General features: G+C 43.3%; 1 protein-coding gene across 2 annotated transcripts; it reads left to right on the top strand.

The window, feature by feature from the left end:
* Positions 1–1,272: 1,272 nt before the first annotated feature.
* KIF20A (kinesin family member 20A) lies at positions 1,273–15,127 on the top strand. 2 transcript variants are annotated; one of them, XM_087955040.1, is made up of 19 exons: positions 1,273–1,376; positions 2,019–2,183; positions 4,345–4,431; positions 5,357–5,476; positions 5,695–5,833; positions 5,927–6,114; positions 6,199–6,334; positions 6,955–7,155; positions 7,363–7,474; positions 7,651–7,722; positions 8,123–8,263; positions 8,450–8,618; positions 9,924–10,085; positions 10,309–10,448; positions 10,566–10,668; positions 11,578–11,773; positions 12,220–12,311; positions 13,000–13,137; positions 14,373–15,127. In XM_087955040.1, exons 2-19 carry the CDS (start codon positions 2,037–2,039, stop codon positions 14,718–14,720), a joined length of 2,691 nt encoding a protein of 896 aa, XP_087811166.1. In that variant the 5' UTR covers positions 1,273–1,376; positions 2,019–2,036; the 3' UTR covers positions 14,721–15,127. The 2 variants fall into 2 exon arrangements, with proteins under 2 accessions (XP_087811166.1, XP_087811167.1); XM_087955041.1 differs by having other exon boundaries at positions 1,282–1,372.
* Positions 15,128–15,387: the final 260 nt, after the last annotated feature.

The raw sequence follows: 15,387 nt of genomic DNA, 5'->3' as shown, positions 1-15,387 counted from the left end.
ATTTTTCCAAAACATATTTTAAAAGCATATTTTCAAGATGAATATTTTTATTGAATTGAAACTCTTTCAATTTAATGAAAATCTGCAGTATGAGTGATTTAGGAATGAGTTAGGAAGATTTGAAAAGTGTGAAACTATCCCTATCATACAAGGGGTTTGTGAACAGTTGGATTCTTCTCTGTGACATCCATGGTTATATGAATTAAGGAAAAGAACCCATGTTTCTGCAAACCTTTCTCAGAAAAAAAGTAAAGAAAGCTTTTCAAAAAAATGGGGAAAGGTGGATTATTCAAGTTTCCATTTTTTTCTCCTGCCATGAGCTCAGGAGTGGTGTTTCCAGATAAGATGTTTAATGTAATTGTTTGCTTTACATTGAATATGATGAAAGCTCCAGAGAATGTTGCCTTCCATTTACCAAGCTTTCTGCTTATTTTCACTGCACTTTCTAAGCTATTAAGGTGGCAAAGAACACCCAGTAGGCTTATGAGAGACTGTATGTCATGTCAGTTGTGAAGCACATGAACTTCATGAGCTCCATCCCGCTCTGGGTTCCCCAGGCCCACTGGCAGGACCAGGTCTTCAATGCTTTCCAGAAGAGAATCAGAGTGGGGGCCAGTCTAATCTCTGGTTATGTCTTTCCATTTTGTGCACAAAAAATTCTCACTGCAGGCAACATAGTAACAAAATTCCATTTGCCCCTCCCCTTCTCCAGTAGTCTAAAAGGAAAACCTCTGGTTTTATGTTCATTTTAAGAACCTTCTGTATTAAAATATAAACCTGACGCAAATATTTCTTTGCTGAGAGCAAGACCAGTACTGTGCTTCCAAATCTGATAGGTCCAGAAATGCAATTTCTGGAATGCAATTTCGGGAGCGTGAAGAGTTAAAGCCGTGGTGTGCAAACTTGGCAACTTTAAGATGCGTGGACTTCAATTCCTAGAATTCCCCAGCCAGCATTTGCAAGTTAAAAAGCCACAGGTCTTGCAGTGCCAAGTTTTGCAAAACCACTGGGGTAGATGGTGGACTGTAGAACACTGCTGTATGGGCGTGCGACAATCGCATCTGTTTTGATTGCGAAAACGTGACTCCTTTAAGTTTAACCCCCCGGTCGCGGTACCTATCCGAGGAAATAAAGCAATCTCCACCCCCACCCACAGTACAAAAAGAGCCTCACGTGAACCGGGAAAGCAACCTCTGACTCGATTGGCTCCTCGGTAGATGCGTCCCGGGCAGCGATTGGTTCCGGCGTATCCCGTTCTTTGATTGGCTGAGCGGATTTGGCCGCGAGGTTTGAAAAGAGGTCGCAAAAGAAAATCTAAGTGGCTTACCGAGCGGGCGGCCGCCGAGTGGGACACAGCAGGAAGGTGGAAGTAGTAGGTGAGACTCTCATTTGAACTACCTCTCCTCGCTTTATACTGGAGGTTGAGTCCCAGGGTTGGGTGTTCCGAGCGCCCGACTTACGAGGGACCACGCGGCCTCTTGATTTCAGTAACGGCCTCCAGGTGAGCTTCGCAGATTTTATTAAGCGCCTTCGGAATTAAAGGAGTGAGCGCGGCTGGCTAAATATTCCTACACCGATATAGACGCCTTAATAATAATAGTAATAATAATGATGATGATGATGATAAAAGGTTTCTCTTTCACATACTGCAGGCTAGGTAGTAAAATCCATAGGTTTGAGGCTACCTCTGATACTAGAGGGGCCTAGTCCTGGATGAAAATCTGTTGGTCTAGGAAAAAAATTGTGTGTGCACGTGTTTGGGATGTGCTTGTGTGCTCTAAATCATCTATATGCTGCAGTGAGGGAAAGAGGCAGCTGCTAATAGAGGTCAAACCCCCCCCCCCCCCCAATGTGAAGCTCTCTTGTGAGGCCTGCCTGGACCTGCTGCTGGTTGGTATGCAGAGCAGCCATTTTCTCCCAGTAGTTCTCTCCAAGCTGTATTTAGAAATAGTCAAGAGCCTGAAGATAAATGGGGAGGCCTGCAGGAGTGGCTATGCTTCCTTTTGCTGCTCTTGCAGGAAAAGCACTTGGCTGTCATGGCCCAGGGATTTGCCTCCCCGGTTGGACTGTTTTCTGATGAAGAAGCTACTGTCTCTCCTGTCCTGGAATCTACCGTGGCAGAATGTGGACTGCGGCGAGCTCTTTTGCCAGATTTCTCTGCCATCTCTGCATATCAAGAGCAGGTAACATTAAGGAGGACAGGAGATATGAAGAGGAGGTTAGGGGCTGGGCTGAGGGTCTCATCTCTACCAAAAGCTGGAACAACTTAATTTTTATTGTTAGTCCCCTGTGATATCAGGGCAAGAATTCCAAATTCAGCTCTGCTGGACTTCTGTAAGATTATCAGGGATTTAATATTGCTATAATAGATTCATAGACTTCCAATGCTATCTGTGTGCTTTCACAAAGCTTCAGGTGGTGGACCTGAATGGCATTGAGCCATTACTAAATCAGCCCAAGCTTTCCCATGTGGGAAGACCTTTTGTTTCTAGAATTTCTGATAATGTGAAAATAAAGGGGCCTAAGAGCCTAGCATCTTTTGTGCAATATGATTTTCAGTTCACTTTTTTGATAGTCTCTAATATTCCTATTAGACATGGTTTAAAGAATTAGTACTGGATCAATATGTGATGTTTGGTTTTGCCCATTTAACACCCAATGCTCGTTATTTCTTTGAACTAGCAACTTACTTTAGCTTTCTTCAGAGACTCAGCTCATACATGTAACATGGGAAGAAGAAATAAGGAAGTACCGTGTTTCTCATATAATAAGGCTGGGTCTTATTTTATTTTGAGCCCCGAAAAAATGGCTAGGCCATCTTTTCGGGGGTGACTTAATTCCCCTTGCATCTTCGGACGGGCGGTGACGGCTTGGATGTTGACCTCGGCGTTGGTGGGGCACTTCGTATCGGGGTCAACGCAGGCAGCACCATATCCGGGTGTGCAACAAAAGTACTTCCTAACGGCAAGCTCCCCACCATTCCCCCATTTCGCATGTTTTAATATAGGCCTTAATTTGGGGAGGGGCTTAATTTCATTTCATGCCTATAAAACATGCTGGGACTTCCTATTGGGGGAGGCCCTATTGTTGGAGAAACAGGGTACACCCTCCCCTTTCATCTGTCTTCTCACCAAACGTGATCTAAATAGAACTGATAATGTAACATGTTCCACACTATACAAACTGAGGGGTTTTTCCTTCAGCTTAGATTCAAAGTGGAAGAGAAGGCAATGGGGGTGGGTGGGATGTTTCTTATTCTAGAGCAGGGGTGTCAAACTCAATTTCATTGAGGGCCACATCAGGATTGGGTTTGACTTTGGAGGGCGGGGTGGGCAGGGCGTGGCCATGGTGGGCTTGACACAGGACCGCACCTCCACAGACATGGTTTTATAAACTTATAAAAATAGAGAGGTGTATATATCTCTGATTTTGTTTTTTCAATAATTATTTGATCTACTTGATCACCTTATGAGAGAGACCAGATCAAGAAACTGACTCCATAGGAAGACTAGAGCTATAAATTGTTGACATAGGCTATAGTAGCAGAATCCGGCAAGCCTGATAGGAAAAATATTTTATTTATCCTCCCTTTTATAACCTCCTGAGTCAAGGACGGACTTCTGGAGCACTCTGGTGGCCCCGTTTTGGGCCTGGAAGGCCTCTTGGAGGACTATGGAGACCAAAAACGGTGGGGGGGGGGCACCCTGCCTGTGCCCCATTCTTGCTAGCAGAGGCATCATGGACCAGTCCTTTGCTGTTTCCAGGGTGGGCCCATGGACCAGATCTAAGCACCCCGCAGGCCAGATTTGGCTTGCAGGCCTTGAGTTTGACACCCCTGTTTTAGAACCATACTCTATAAAGTAACCAGGGCAATGATGAGCATTATATTGCATTTGATTTACATGTATTTAAAATGAAACATGGTAAATATGGTTACATCCTCATGTAATTTTTGTAACAACTTGTGTCTTCAGTTATGTTAAGCATCAGTTTGGGAGCAAGTCTTGCAGTAAATTTGTGGCTATGCCCAAGGCTTTTTCAAACCCTGAGCAGCTGAATTTCTTTTGCAATGCATCCCTATTTTAAATCTAACAAACTTAATGCTCCCTAACTACTTCTTGCTTCTGAATTATTTCCTGTTAGTGCTGTGCAGCCTCTCCATGTTTATCGTGTTACAGTTTACAATACAGGACTATAGTGTCCTTGGGTTACTAGGGAGGGGAGGAAGGGCTAGAGTTGTTAGCTTCTATTTTTAATATGGTAGAATGTTAGTATGTGAATCAGATTGATACTAGTTCTGTTTTGCAAGACTGGTAAGGGAATAACAACATGTAAATTCTATAGACTGTTCCCAGTGGCAATGGAAAGGTGAAAGTGTATGCAAGAGTGCGGCCGCTGAAGCCCACAGAAATCGAGAAGCAGGAGGATCAGGTGAGTACCTGAAACAGTAGGAGAACTTTGATAGGCCAGTTTCTTTGCTTGGGTGTTGGGGGTCACTTGAAATTGGTTTGCAGAGTTTTATATGCAAAAGAGCATGGGGGTGGCAGAATGCAGGTAGTCCTCAACTTACAACTTAGTTCAAATAACAGCACTCAAAAAGTGACTAATAACAGTTTTTCCATGGTCACGTGATAAAAACTCAGATACTGGGCATATTTATGATGGTTGCAGTGTCCTGGAGTCATGTGATCATTTTCTGCAACCTTCTCACAAGAAGTCAATGGGGAAACCAGATTCATGTAACCATGTTATTAACTTAACAACTGCAGTGATTCATTTAACAATTGGCAAGAAAGGCAGTAAAATGGGGCAACATTCATTTAACAAATATCTCACTGGTAGCAACAAAGTTTGGGCTTAATTGTGGTCATAAGTCGAAGACTACCTGTATTGTATATAATATTCAAATAATATAATATTCACCTGTATTGTATATGATTCAAAAGAGAGAAATTTGTAATCTTTGGTAAAGTCTACATTCTTTACATACCAGGGATAGTTGCTAATATTTTCATTTTACCAAACGACAATACTTTCGACCTTCTGCTCCTGAATGCTTGCTTAGTCATGGGTGGAGATGAGATGGAAATTCTCAGATAAAGGAGAGAGGCATATTTCAAAAAATGGAAAAGCAATACACAATCTTTTGGTATCGACTCAATTTGGCCACTGCTATAATGAAGTCTCAAAGGCTGGATAGATAGATTTTAGTCTATTATTATTGTGCTATTAGACACTCAAGATACTTTGGTAGATTGGGTGGATATAAATATTTAAAATTAAGAATGCCTGTTGAAAAGTGGTTTGCTGCTGCGGCAGTTGATTTTAGATACTGAATGCTAACTATACTTCTTAGGGCTGTGTCTGCATAGAAAATGCCAATGCACTTCTTCTCAAAGCACCCAAAGATTCCTTTACAATGAGAAGCACTGAGCGAGGAATTGGCCAGGCAGTGCACAAATTCACCTTCACCCAGGTATGTTTTTGCATTTAATGTGGTGGTGCTCCTCTGATCTCTACTGAAACCAGTAGAGATAGTGGTGTTTCAAACACTTTTGGCAGGACTCCTGCAAGGAGATTAGAGAACTTGTGGAGAAGCGGGGATTAATTCCTGATAATTTGATGTAGTTAAGCATACATCTAGAGTAACCATACTCTGTATGATGACATTAACCCTTAGTATTTGATGTGCAGATCTTTGGACCAGAGGTAGGCCAGAAAGCATTCTTTGATGCAACAATGAAGGAAGTGGTAAAGGATGTCCTCAGTGGGAAGAACTGGCTTGTTTATACCTATGGAGTCACTAATTCAGGGAAGACTTATACAATCCAAGGTGAGCAGCGCTTGGGGTATAATGTTCCAAATAACCTCTGCTTAATAGGGGTCCCTTGTCTTGACTGTTTGCTTCTTTGTCCTTGGCTTGCAGGAGATGGTACTGACAGAGGGATCCTGCCCCGTTCCCTAGCCGTCATATTCAACAGTATTGGGACACAGTTGTACCAAGCCACAGACCTGAAACCTTTCCTATCTAACATAGTAAATTGGCTGGACAGCAAACAGAGTCATCAAGAGGAAACCAAGAAGCAGACTCTGATCTCCGGTGGAGTAAAGGAGGTAAGTGCCTCAAAACCCTTAAGGGCAAGGAAGAGGATGAGCTGTTCAAAATCCCTGCTGTAATTCTTCCTTTTGGATTGGCAGGAGCAACTCTTTACTTCTTTGCACAAAAGCCAGAGAACAGCATCTCAATCGCAAGCACCCACAAGTGGCAGTATTGACAGTGGCATTGGTGGACTCTCCTCTGTTTGCCAGTCAACAAACTGGAGCCAGCTCGAAGGTATGCATTGTCCTGAACCTTGGTTTTGGGGCAGTTTTATTTTCCGTAGAATTGAAAAGCTAAGCACCATAGCACCTCAAAACTATGAATTATAAAGCCTCCAGCAGTAAGAAATGTCGTAAAAAGCCATTCAGAAACAATGGAATACAAGAGAAGCATATGACTCATAAGAATATCCATAATCCTATTGTCAAACAGCCATAACCAAAGGTGGGGGAGGTCAGAATATGTTTCAATTACATTTCACAGAAAAGGACTGGGTGTATGGTTTTTCTGAAGTGCAACTTATAAACTGCCCCTTCAAATATCTTCTGGTTTAGCAATGACTGGACAAGGAATTGCTAAATTTGTTGCTGTGTAGGCTTTATAAAGTAGAAGGGTATAATGTATATTGAAGCTAAAACTTGCACGTGGCACTCAGAAATATATGAGAAATTTAGTCTGAAAAGAAAATATTGCTTCTGCTTTAACACTAAGGAAACAATGTATGGAAGCTGGGGTTATTAGGAACAATAACTATGTGCTTGGTTTTTATTTTCAGAAAGTCTGTTAATTGGGTCAACTATGAATTGTTACAATAACTGATGACCTTTTTGTTTTGTTTTCGCTTTCACTGATAGAGACAGAACCTCACAAGACAGACCGAGATTGTGTTTCATTTGTGACTCAAGAGGATATGCAATTTTCTATCTGGGTTTCCTTCTTTGAGATTTACAATGAGCTGATTTATGATTTGCTGGAGACCCCTGTATCTGACCCAAACCACAAGAGGCCCACACTGCGGCTCTGTGAGGATCATACTGGAAATACATATGTTAAAGGTATAGCCCAGCCTTCTCACCCACAATATAAATTGGCAGAATAATTAATCCAGCTGATCAGTCATCTAATATTTTGAGTGGCTTGAAGCAGTGATAGCAGACACAGTCCCTTTTACTGAGGTGTGATGTTTTCCCTGGTGATTCCTAGATAAATGCTGAGTCCAGTTCCTGCTATTTCGGTTCCCTGACTCATCTTTGTTTTTGTAGATCTGAACTGGGTCAATGTGCAAAATGCTGAAGAGGCCTGGAAACTTCTGAAAGTAGGCCGGAGAAATCAAAGTTTTGCCAGCACACACATGAATGAGAATTCTAGCCGCAGGTCTGTCATATTCCTCATGTTGATGACAGGGAGTGTTGGGATTCTGAATGATTAGTAAAGTGTGTCTCTGTACAAAAAAATTAATTTGCCCAGGATTGGGAAATATGAGAATAAATAAGCTTAATAAATTGAACCGGTTTATTTTCTAAAAACAGCTTTTCTCTTGCTCTCTGTAGTCACAGCATCTTCTCCATCCGAATTCTACACATTCAGGGAAGCAGCAGTAAAATGGTCCCAAAGATCAGCGAGTAAGCGGAAACGGAAGGCCTGAAGGGAATGCGAAAGACAGCTTTGTTTTGGCCATATGCACAGGGAAGCCAAGCCGCCTTGAGTAGTTTGACATGGGTTTGTCAGAATGACAACTTTGGGTTGGTGTAAAATATTCACTCTTACGTCTAACCTGACATGGAAAAGACTTTCCCCCCTGTGCCTGTACGGAACAAGGCAACCTAAATCCTAAAGTAGCAGAATTAAAGAGCAAAACTATGACTGGACCTTGTCATGGATTCTCATACTGATTGTCAGAATTTCTCACCTCAAGTTAGAACCCGGGGGGGAGGAGAGACGAAATTCCACCGAAAGAGGGGAGTGGTGGAGATGGGGAGGGGACCAGGCCTTGCATCAAACACTCTTCTTTCTCTTCACCAGGCTGTCACTGTGTGACCTCGCTGGCTCAGAACGCTGCAAAGAACAGAGAACCGGGGACCGTATGAAAGAAGCCAATAACATCAATACCTCCTTGCACACCCTCGGGCGATGTCTCACAATCTTGCGCCACAATCAGACCAAGTAAGTTAAAAGAATTTCTACTTCTAGTGTTCGCTGTCTGTCTGTAGCTTTGTCTGGCCCTTGTGGTTGAAGATACTGATGAAATAGGTTAAGATGAGGACAATGATGTGTGTGTGTGGGGGGGTAGGCATCACATTTTGTATTAGCATTTCCAGAGCACAAATCCTCTTCTCTCATTTCTTTAAGTAGGTCAAAGCAGAATGTGGTGCCCTTCCGGGATAGCAAACTAACCCGTGTATTCCAAGGCTTTTTCACGGGACGTGGGCAATCCTGTATGATTGTCAATATCAACCCATGTGCTTCATCATATGATGAGACCCTCCATGTGGCTAAGTTCTCTGCCATTGCCAGCCAGGTAAGAAAAGAAATATTGGAGTTAATTTTGGTAGTTATTGAGTTCTTTACTGGATAGAAAACAGATAGGTTAGAATGGGATAGTTCACTGCAGTATTATTGGTATTAAGGTTGACTGTGGCTACCTAGCCAATAACTAGGATGTCCTTCCTCCTATGCTGTCAACACAAAAGTTACGGAGCAAGATATATTTTTTTCCTGCAGTTATCTCCCTGGACTAGGACAAATTTAGATGTTGCTTGCTGTGGACCCTGCTTGCTCTGAGTCCCACTGGTTTCACCCATCACTCACGACAAGAACTTTGTCAAGCAAACAAATTACGTTTGAGCAATTTATGCTGAATTTTGGGAGGCCAGTAATAAATTCTTAACTACACCCTTATCAGTTGCAAAGGTACCTTCATTCTTTGCTTTCCAATCAGGAAACAGTGGCAACAAAAGTCTTCAATGTTGACTGGCTGAAAGTCCTACCTATATGCTTTCCCTCATGCCATTAACCCCCTAGTGTTCTATTAAACTGTGGACGTGATAGCGACAGGCCTAAATTGCCCGCTCCAGGGAGCACCAAAAGACATTCTACTACCTATACTACCACTTCTATAACTCAGTTCTGAGACCTGTAATTGCTGGACTTTTGTAAGGTTGCTACTTGGTTCTAGTCCATTTCCTGTGGTTTTGGGTAGCTTGTGATCTGGTGCTTCCTCTGAATGTACGATTTTCCCCTTTATTTATTTTTTACTGAGATAGGGTATCTGAAGAAATGAGGCTGCTAATTGTGTGTGAGAGACTATATAAAAGAGCGAACAGTTACTTATTTATAATTGGTTTTTCCAGTGGTTCTCTGGGCATTCCTACTGTCAAGCTTCTCTTGTATTATTATTGTTGCATGTAAGATTGGAGATCTAGGCTGCTTCAGTGCTCTCAAAAGACTGAGGGAACAGGAAGGAGCTGTCTTTCACATGCATGTTATGGTGGCAGCTCCCAACAAAAATCTGCTTTAGAAGATTTTCAGTGTGGGGGGGCTCACAATCTATGTGCATATAGAAGATAATCACCCAAAGAGCCACAGTTTCAAGTAACCTATTCTTTATGCAGATGCTTTAAGGCAGTGTTCCATATGGTGTGTTTTTCCCCCCCATAAGTTGCTTCCTCCTGAGGGTAAACATCAGGGCCACTTTGTCCTGGAAACCTTTTTCAAAAACATAATACCTTCTGCTCAGCGTAGCCCTGGCATAAGATGGAAGGAAATGAGTGCCATTGTTTGTTTGTTTTAAACTGTGTTAATAGGGTAACTTGGTCTCTTACAGCTTATCCAGGTTCCTACAAAGGTGGGGCTTTTGTCTATCCATTCACTCATCAAGGAACACAGCTTTCAAACTAGTAAGGCCTCTTTGTCCGTTTTGGATGAAGAAGCAGAATCTGATGAAGACAGCGAAGATGAAACGGATGTGACTGCATACGATAAGGAGGTAAGAGGTTGGTCCTTCCTTATTTGCTGAATGGAGAAGTTTTCAGAGCTGCTCAACTGGATATCTCGGGGGCTTTAAGATCCTTCAACTTTTGAGCATCTGATTTAATCATTGATCACTACTTTTAAATCGGGTGGTTGGGTGTGTGATGCCTTCTGATGTTGACTGCCCCATTGAACCTAAATCACCATGTTCTTTGTATTTTCCCCATCCCAAAATCCAGGATCTTGTGCATATAGTTGAAGCTGTGCAAGAGCTTCTGCTGAAGGAACGTCAGGAGAAGCTTCAGCTGGAGGTGCGTCTCCGTGATGAAATATGCAATGAGATGATGGCACACTTACAACAGAGAGAGCAATGGAGCAGGTACTGTTGCTGTGGGAGCCACCTGTACTTTCTAGGAAACCCCTGGGATTGATCTTTGGCTTTCTATCCACCCATTTTACAGTGTCCTCTTCCTTTTTCCTTCCATGTCTACTGTAGTGACCATATGGATTCTCAAAAGGATATGTTAGAGGAGCTTTATGAAGACAAACTGAATAATCTGAAGGTGTCACTGACAGACTACTATCTGGAGGAAATTGAGGTAGGAAAAAAAGGTAGACGATGTACTGGGGTTTTCTGGAGACAGGGACTCTATCATCTGCCACAAACAAAGAGGTGGCAGTTTAGAGAAGCAATGTCCTTTAAACTTCAGCATTTTTGTAATGTGGTGTGGAGAGACCTACCAAGATGCCTTCTAGATGCCCTCTAGTAATTGATGCATGCCTCTCTCCATTCCAGTCTGATTCCAAAGCTTCTTGTAGGCATTAAAATTGTCTACATTTTGGTGGGTTTGTGCCACAGGAAGCTTCTTAGAAAAAGGCTCTGCTGCAATTCTTAACTGCTTAGCTGACTCCAGATGAAACTTGGATGTCAAGGTTGGCCCAATCTCTTCTCCAAAACTGACGTTCTTTTAAGAGTTGGCAGCTATTTGGTTGTTTCCTGCTGGGTTAGGTTAGGAACCTGCTGGTAAGGCTTCCTTGAGCTGCTTGACAATTTGGCGGTCTTACAATCCCAGTCAATAAATAAAATGCTGGCTATTGCTAACAACAAAGAAAGCAGATACATGATTCTATAATGGAAATTCTTTGCTAGTGGAAGGTTTTTATATGTGTGATAATTTGCTTTAGACTTGGAGACCAATCAGCTGGCATCTGGGAGGGCTCAACTGGGAAATCGGTCTCAGTTAAATACAAGAGAGCAAGGTCTAATCACCTCATGCCTTTGAGTTTTATCTAGTCTATCCCAGCAAAAGCTACCAGAATAGGGAGATGCCCGCAGAATGCACATGGTACAGCTAACCTTTTTGAAGTCTACAACTGTGGGCCTGGTTGTTCGTGCCTAATACTTAAGAGTGACACATTTTTATAGGAACCTTGGGGGGATCCCTCCTTAGTTCCACAGCTTCTTTCCCTCCATTTACTAGTTCAAGCATCTTTTTTTTTCCCTTCAGGATCGGGACGACAAGATAAAAGAGCTGGAAGTTGCCTTGCAGGAGGCGAAACAAGAAAATTCCAAAGCAGACAAGAGACAAGATATGGAAGAACCTTTTCGTAGATCCAGACGAATCACATCTAAGCAGCAAGAATTGCAGGAGGTGAAAGATACACTAGAGAAGTGCCAGGCAGAGCTGAGTGCATCTACCAAAGGTGAGGCCCTCTTCTTATAATCTCGCATGGAGATCAGACCGTATATCTGGAGAAAGGTAGACTGCCTTATTTATTGGAGTGTTGTGAAAGTTGATGTACATCTGCCCAATGTTAAACTTTATCCCCTGTCCTGTGTTACTTAGTCCTCTTAACTGTGCTCTATGGCACTGGTGGCTTTCCCTTGAGTAACAAGCTGATCCCCGCATAGGTATACGATGGCTTTAAAAGCAGAAATAATGATTTTCATCATCACTTTAATCTCCTCCTTACATCTAATTTCAGTGAGTCTGCTCTATTTTGTGGGAAAGAAGCAAGAGAGATTTGGTATTTCTCAGGAAACATCTCTATCTTTTAGGGCTTGGGCCTGATTTGGAAGCCACCATGTACCTTAGCAATTCATTTGCTAGGCTTAATGTCTTCTGGCGCTTGGCCCTGTTTTCCTACAGAACTGCTTAAGTATCGAAAAATGCTGGAGCCTCCACCTTCGGCAAGGCCCATTGCTGCTGATTTAGACCGGAAACTAGAAGAAGGTCAAAAGGTAACTTTAACAGAGGGAGCAAGAGCTCGCTAAAGAAAATTAGATTTTCTTTTCTTTTGGATGTTGCTGGTCGAGGCAGTCCTTGAGTTACAACAGCACACGAGAGAGGGATTGCTGTCATTAAGTGACGCAGTAATAAAATGAAATGTCATGTGATATTAAGTGGGTAGAGGCAGGAGTCCTGGGCAAGGAATGGGAAGGAGTGTGTGGATGTGATTGGGAGGGCATTGTGGGAAGGCCAGTCAAGGCAGGCCCTGCAGGCAGGCATGGGTTCTCTGGGATCGCGTTCTCCGTAGTGGAACTCCCAGGGAGGAGAAAAAGCAGTGGGAGCAATTTACAAGAGCAACTTGTGACCTTCCCTTCTGGCTTCCCCATTGACTTTGTTTGTGGGAAGCCACAGGGAAGGTTGCAAATGACAATCACATGACTGTAGCTCACCGTGACACTGAAATTACAAAATGGATGCCTGAGTGGCTGTAAAGAGGTTGTGATGGCATCCATAATTTTGTGGACCAATTGCTCAGCACTACTGTAACTTTAAACAATCGCTGAATGAATGGTCCTAGCTCAAGGACTACCTGTATTCTTTCTAGCTCCTCTTCTCCACTGGTGAGCAGCTTGCCTTTTATAATCAAAAGCTTTCTTCTCCTCTTTCTCTACTTGATTATGTGACTCTTTGCTCTCTCAGAATATAAGGATGCTACGTTCAGAGCTGCTGAATCTTGGAGAGTTGTTCCAGTCAGCCGAGAGAGCATGTTGTCACAGCACGAGTGCTGGGAGACTCCGCGAAGCCCTCAATAAGTGTGACAATATCCTGATCAAACAGGTATGGAAAGGCCTGCTGAATGTAGCTACTTTGTAAGGCTCTTTTTTTCTATTACCCTTTTGAATATCTGTTCCTATAGGCTACTTTTATCCTTTGCTGAAAACCTTGTATTCTAAACAAATTGCAAAATTAATCCCTCAGCATAAAGAAAATGTAAAACAGTGAAGCAGAGGCAGTAGCCCAATAAATTATATTTTCGTTTAATTTGGGGCGGGAGGTGGGGGGGTTGTACCAAGTACAGTACTAAAAAATGAAAAGCTTGAGAAGACTGGACTGCCGCAAGCCCTTATTTATTTCGTACTCAGTGCGTTTTGTCATGAAAATGTCCTAGTACTCAGCCTTTGTTTAGTACTTGACATACTGCTATAAGAAGAGGGGGAATGGACAGGAAGTCAGCCATGCTGGGAAGGTTGCTGCCAAAGGTAAAGGGACAGACAGAAAATTCTTCCCGGCCAAAACAAACACTTACGTGGCAAGTCATATGGTTTGTTTGGGTCCTTTTTAGTACCTGTCGCATCTCCCAGAAACAATGAACATTGGGTTCCAACAGACATGATATTCTTCCGATTAAAATCGGAATTCCAATTTTTTTGGGAATCGCCCCCCCTTTCCCCCCTTCTTCTTCTCCTTCCCCTCCCCTCGGAGGCCCCGAGTCAGGAGTTGCTACCGCTGGCGCGGCTCTGCGTGGCTCCAGTCCCGCGTTGCCTCAGGAAGGGAAAGGCAAAAAGGAAGAGCCGCGGCAGCGCTTTGCAACGGCAGCAGCGGCTCCTGGTTTTGCCTTTCCCTTCCCGAGGCAACGCGGGACTGGAGCCGCGCCGGCGGTAGCAACTCCTGACAGCCCCAGCCGGATAGCTGAGCAGAGCCTGGGCGGTGCGAGCGGAGCCCGCTGAGCGGCAGGAAAAGGGAGCTGGGCAGTGATTTCTTGGCGCGCGGTGGGGGGGTCTCTTTTGGCCGGCCTCGATTTTTTTTCCAGAGGGGAATATCATGCCTGTTCCAAGGTATTGTAACAGTTTGCATTCCAAACCCAATCAACAGATCTTATGTAGACGAGGCTGTTGTTCATGCAGTTTGAGCAGGTTTCTGGCTGATCAAAATGGTGTTAGTTAGCCTGGAAGAGGCACAAATTAGTGTGTCCTTTCAGTTCATAGAGCTAGGAGGCAGCTCTCAGATTGGCAGGACCTCTGGTCTGGATAAATCACCACCATCATCATCTTTTGGCTGGATGTTCTTTCTAGGACCAGACCTTGGCTGAACTTCAGAATAACATGATACTGGTGAAGCTGGATATGCGGAAAAAAGCTGCCTGTATTGCAGACCAATATCAGACTATACAGAAGCTCCAGGCGGCAGCAAACACAGCGGCCGTGTCATCGCCATCAGCTTCCATGAAAAAGCGCTTCTGTGCAAATAATGAGAACTTGCAGCCCAAGAGTCAACCTCCCATCAAGAAGCCATTCTTACACAACTTCTTCCCTTGCCCAATGGCTCAGCCTGCAGTGACGGAGAGCCCTTATACGCGCATCTTGCGTGCCCGAGGAACTCCAGGAACAGTTAAACCGTTGCCCTTTGGCAAAAAATACTGAATGCTTTGAACCCAGGCCTTGTCAGGCAGAGCAGCCAATTAGTGCCTTTACCATCAGTGAGTTGGCTCCAGGTACAGAAAGGCTGTAGAACAGTTTAAAAGGATTGGGATTAAATGGCTTAAACAGGTCGGCCTCAAGTACCTTTGGATCCAATTAATGTACATAAGTTATTCTATATTTAGTGAGATAAGGCCTGAGGGTTTTTCTTTTGTGAACACCTTTGGCTTCCCAAAGTTGATTACTATGCATGTCTTTTCTTTCAGGCCAGCTGCTATTCCAGTGGTTATGTAACCTACATTTATATCTATTTTATTTTTATTAAAAAAAATGTTACACAGCATGCAGAACCACATATATTTTTATGTTAAACATATAATAAATGCATTGTTTTCAGTTCTGAAATGTTATAGAGTTGTGTAGACTGGATTCCATCCAATTGCGGCATTTAAAAATATTGGCCAGCCAAGAGTTCCTTCCAGAGCAGGGGTCGCCAACCTTTTGGACCTCAGGGACCACCAAACTCATAATTTTAAATCCCAGGGACCACTAACTGGTTCTGTGGGCATGGCCTAATTTGCGGGTGTGACTTGGTGGTCATGTGACTGGCTGGGCATGGCTTGTATGTAAATATTATAAATATTTATATAAATACTGAATTTTTTATAAA

This window comes from Notechis scutatus, chromosome 2 (genome assembly GCF_049901735.1).
Source record: "Notechis scutatus isolate UNSWTSFEM ecotype Mainland chromosome 2, rNotScu1.2, whole genome shotgun sequence".
Taxonomy (NCBI): Eukaryota; Metazoa; Chordata; class Lepidosauria; order Squamata; family Elapidae; genus Notechis; species Notechis scutatus.
This window is presented reverse-complemented; position numbering and strand designations above follow the sequence as displayed.

What these genes read in the sequence shown, in the direction of transcription:
- KIF20A (XM_087955040.1), top strand. Translation starts at nt 2,037, where the DNA reads ATGGCCCAGGGATTTGCCTCCCCGGTTGGACTGTTTTCTGATGAAGAA. An exon ending in TCTCTGCCATTGCCAGCCAG is followed by an intron (nt 8,619 to 9,923) that starts GTAAGAAAAGAA and finishes GGTCTCTTACAG; the next exon opens with CTTATCCAGGTTCCTACAAA. An exon ending in AACTAGAAGAAGGTCAAAAG is followed by an intron (nt 12,312 to 12,999) that starts GTAACTTTAACA and finishes TTGCTCTCTCAG; the next exon opens with AATATAAGGATGCTACGTTC.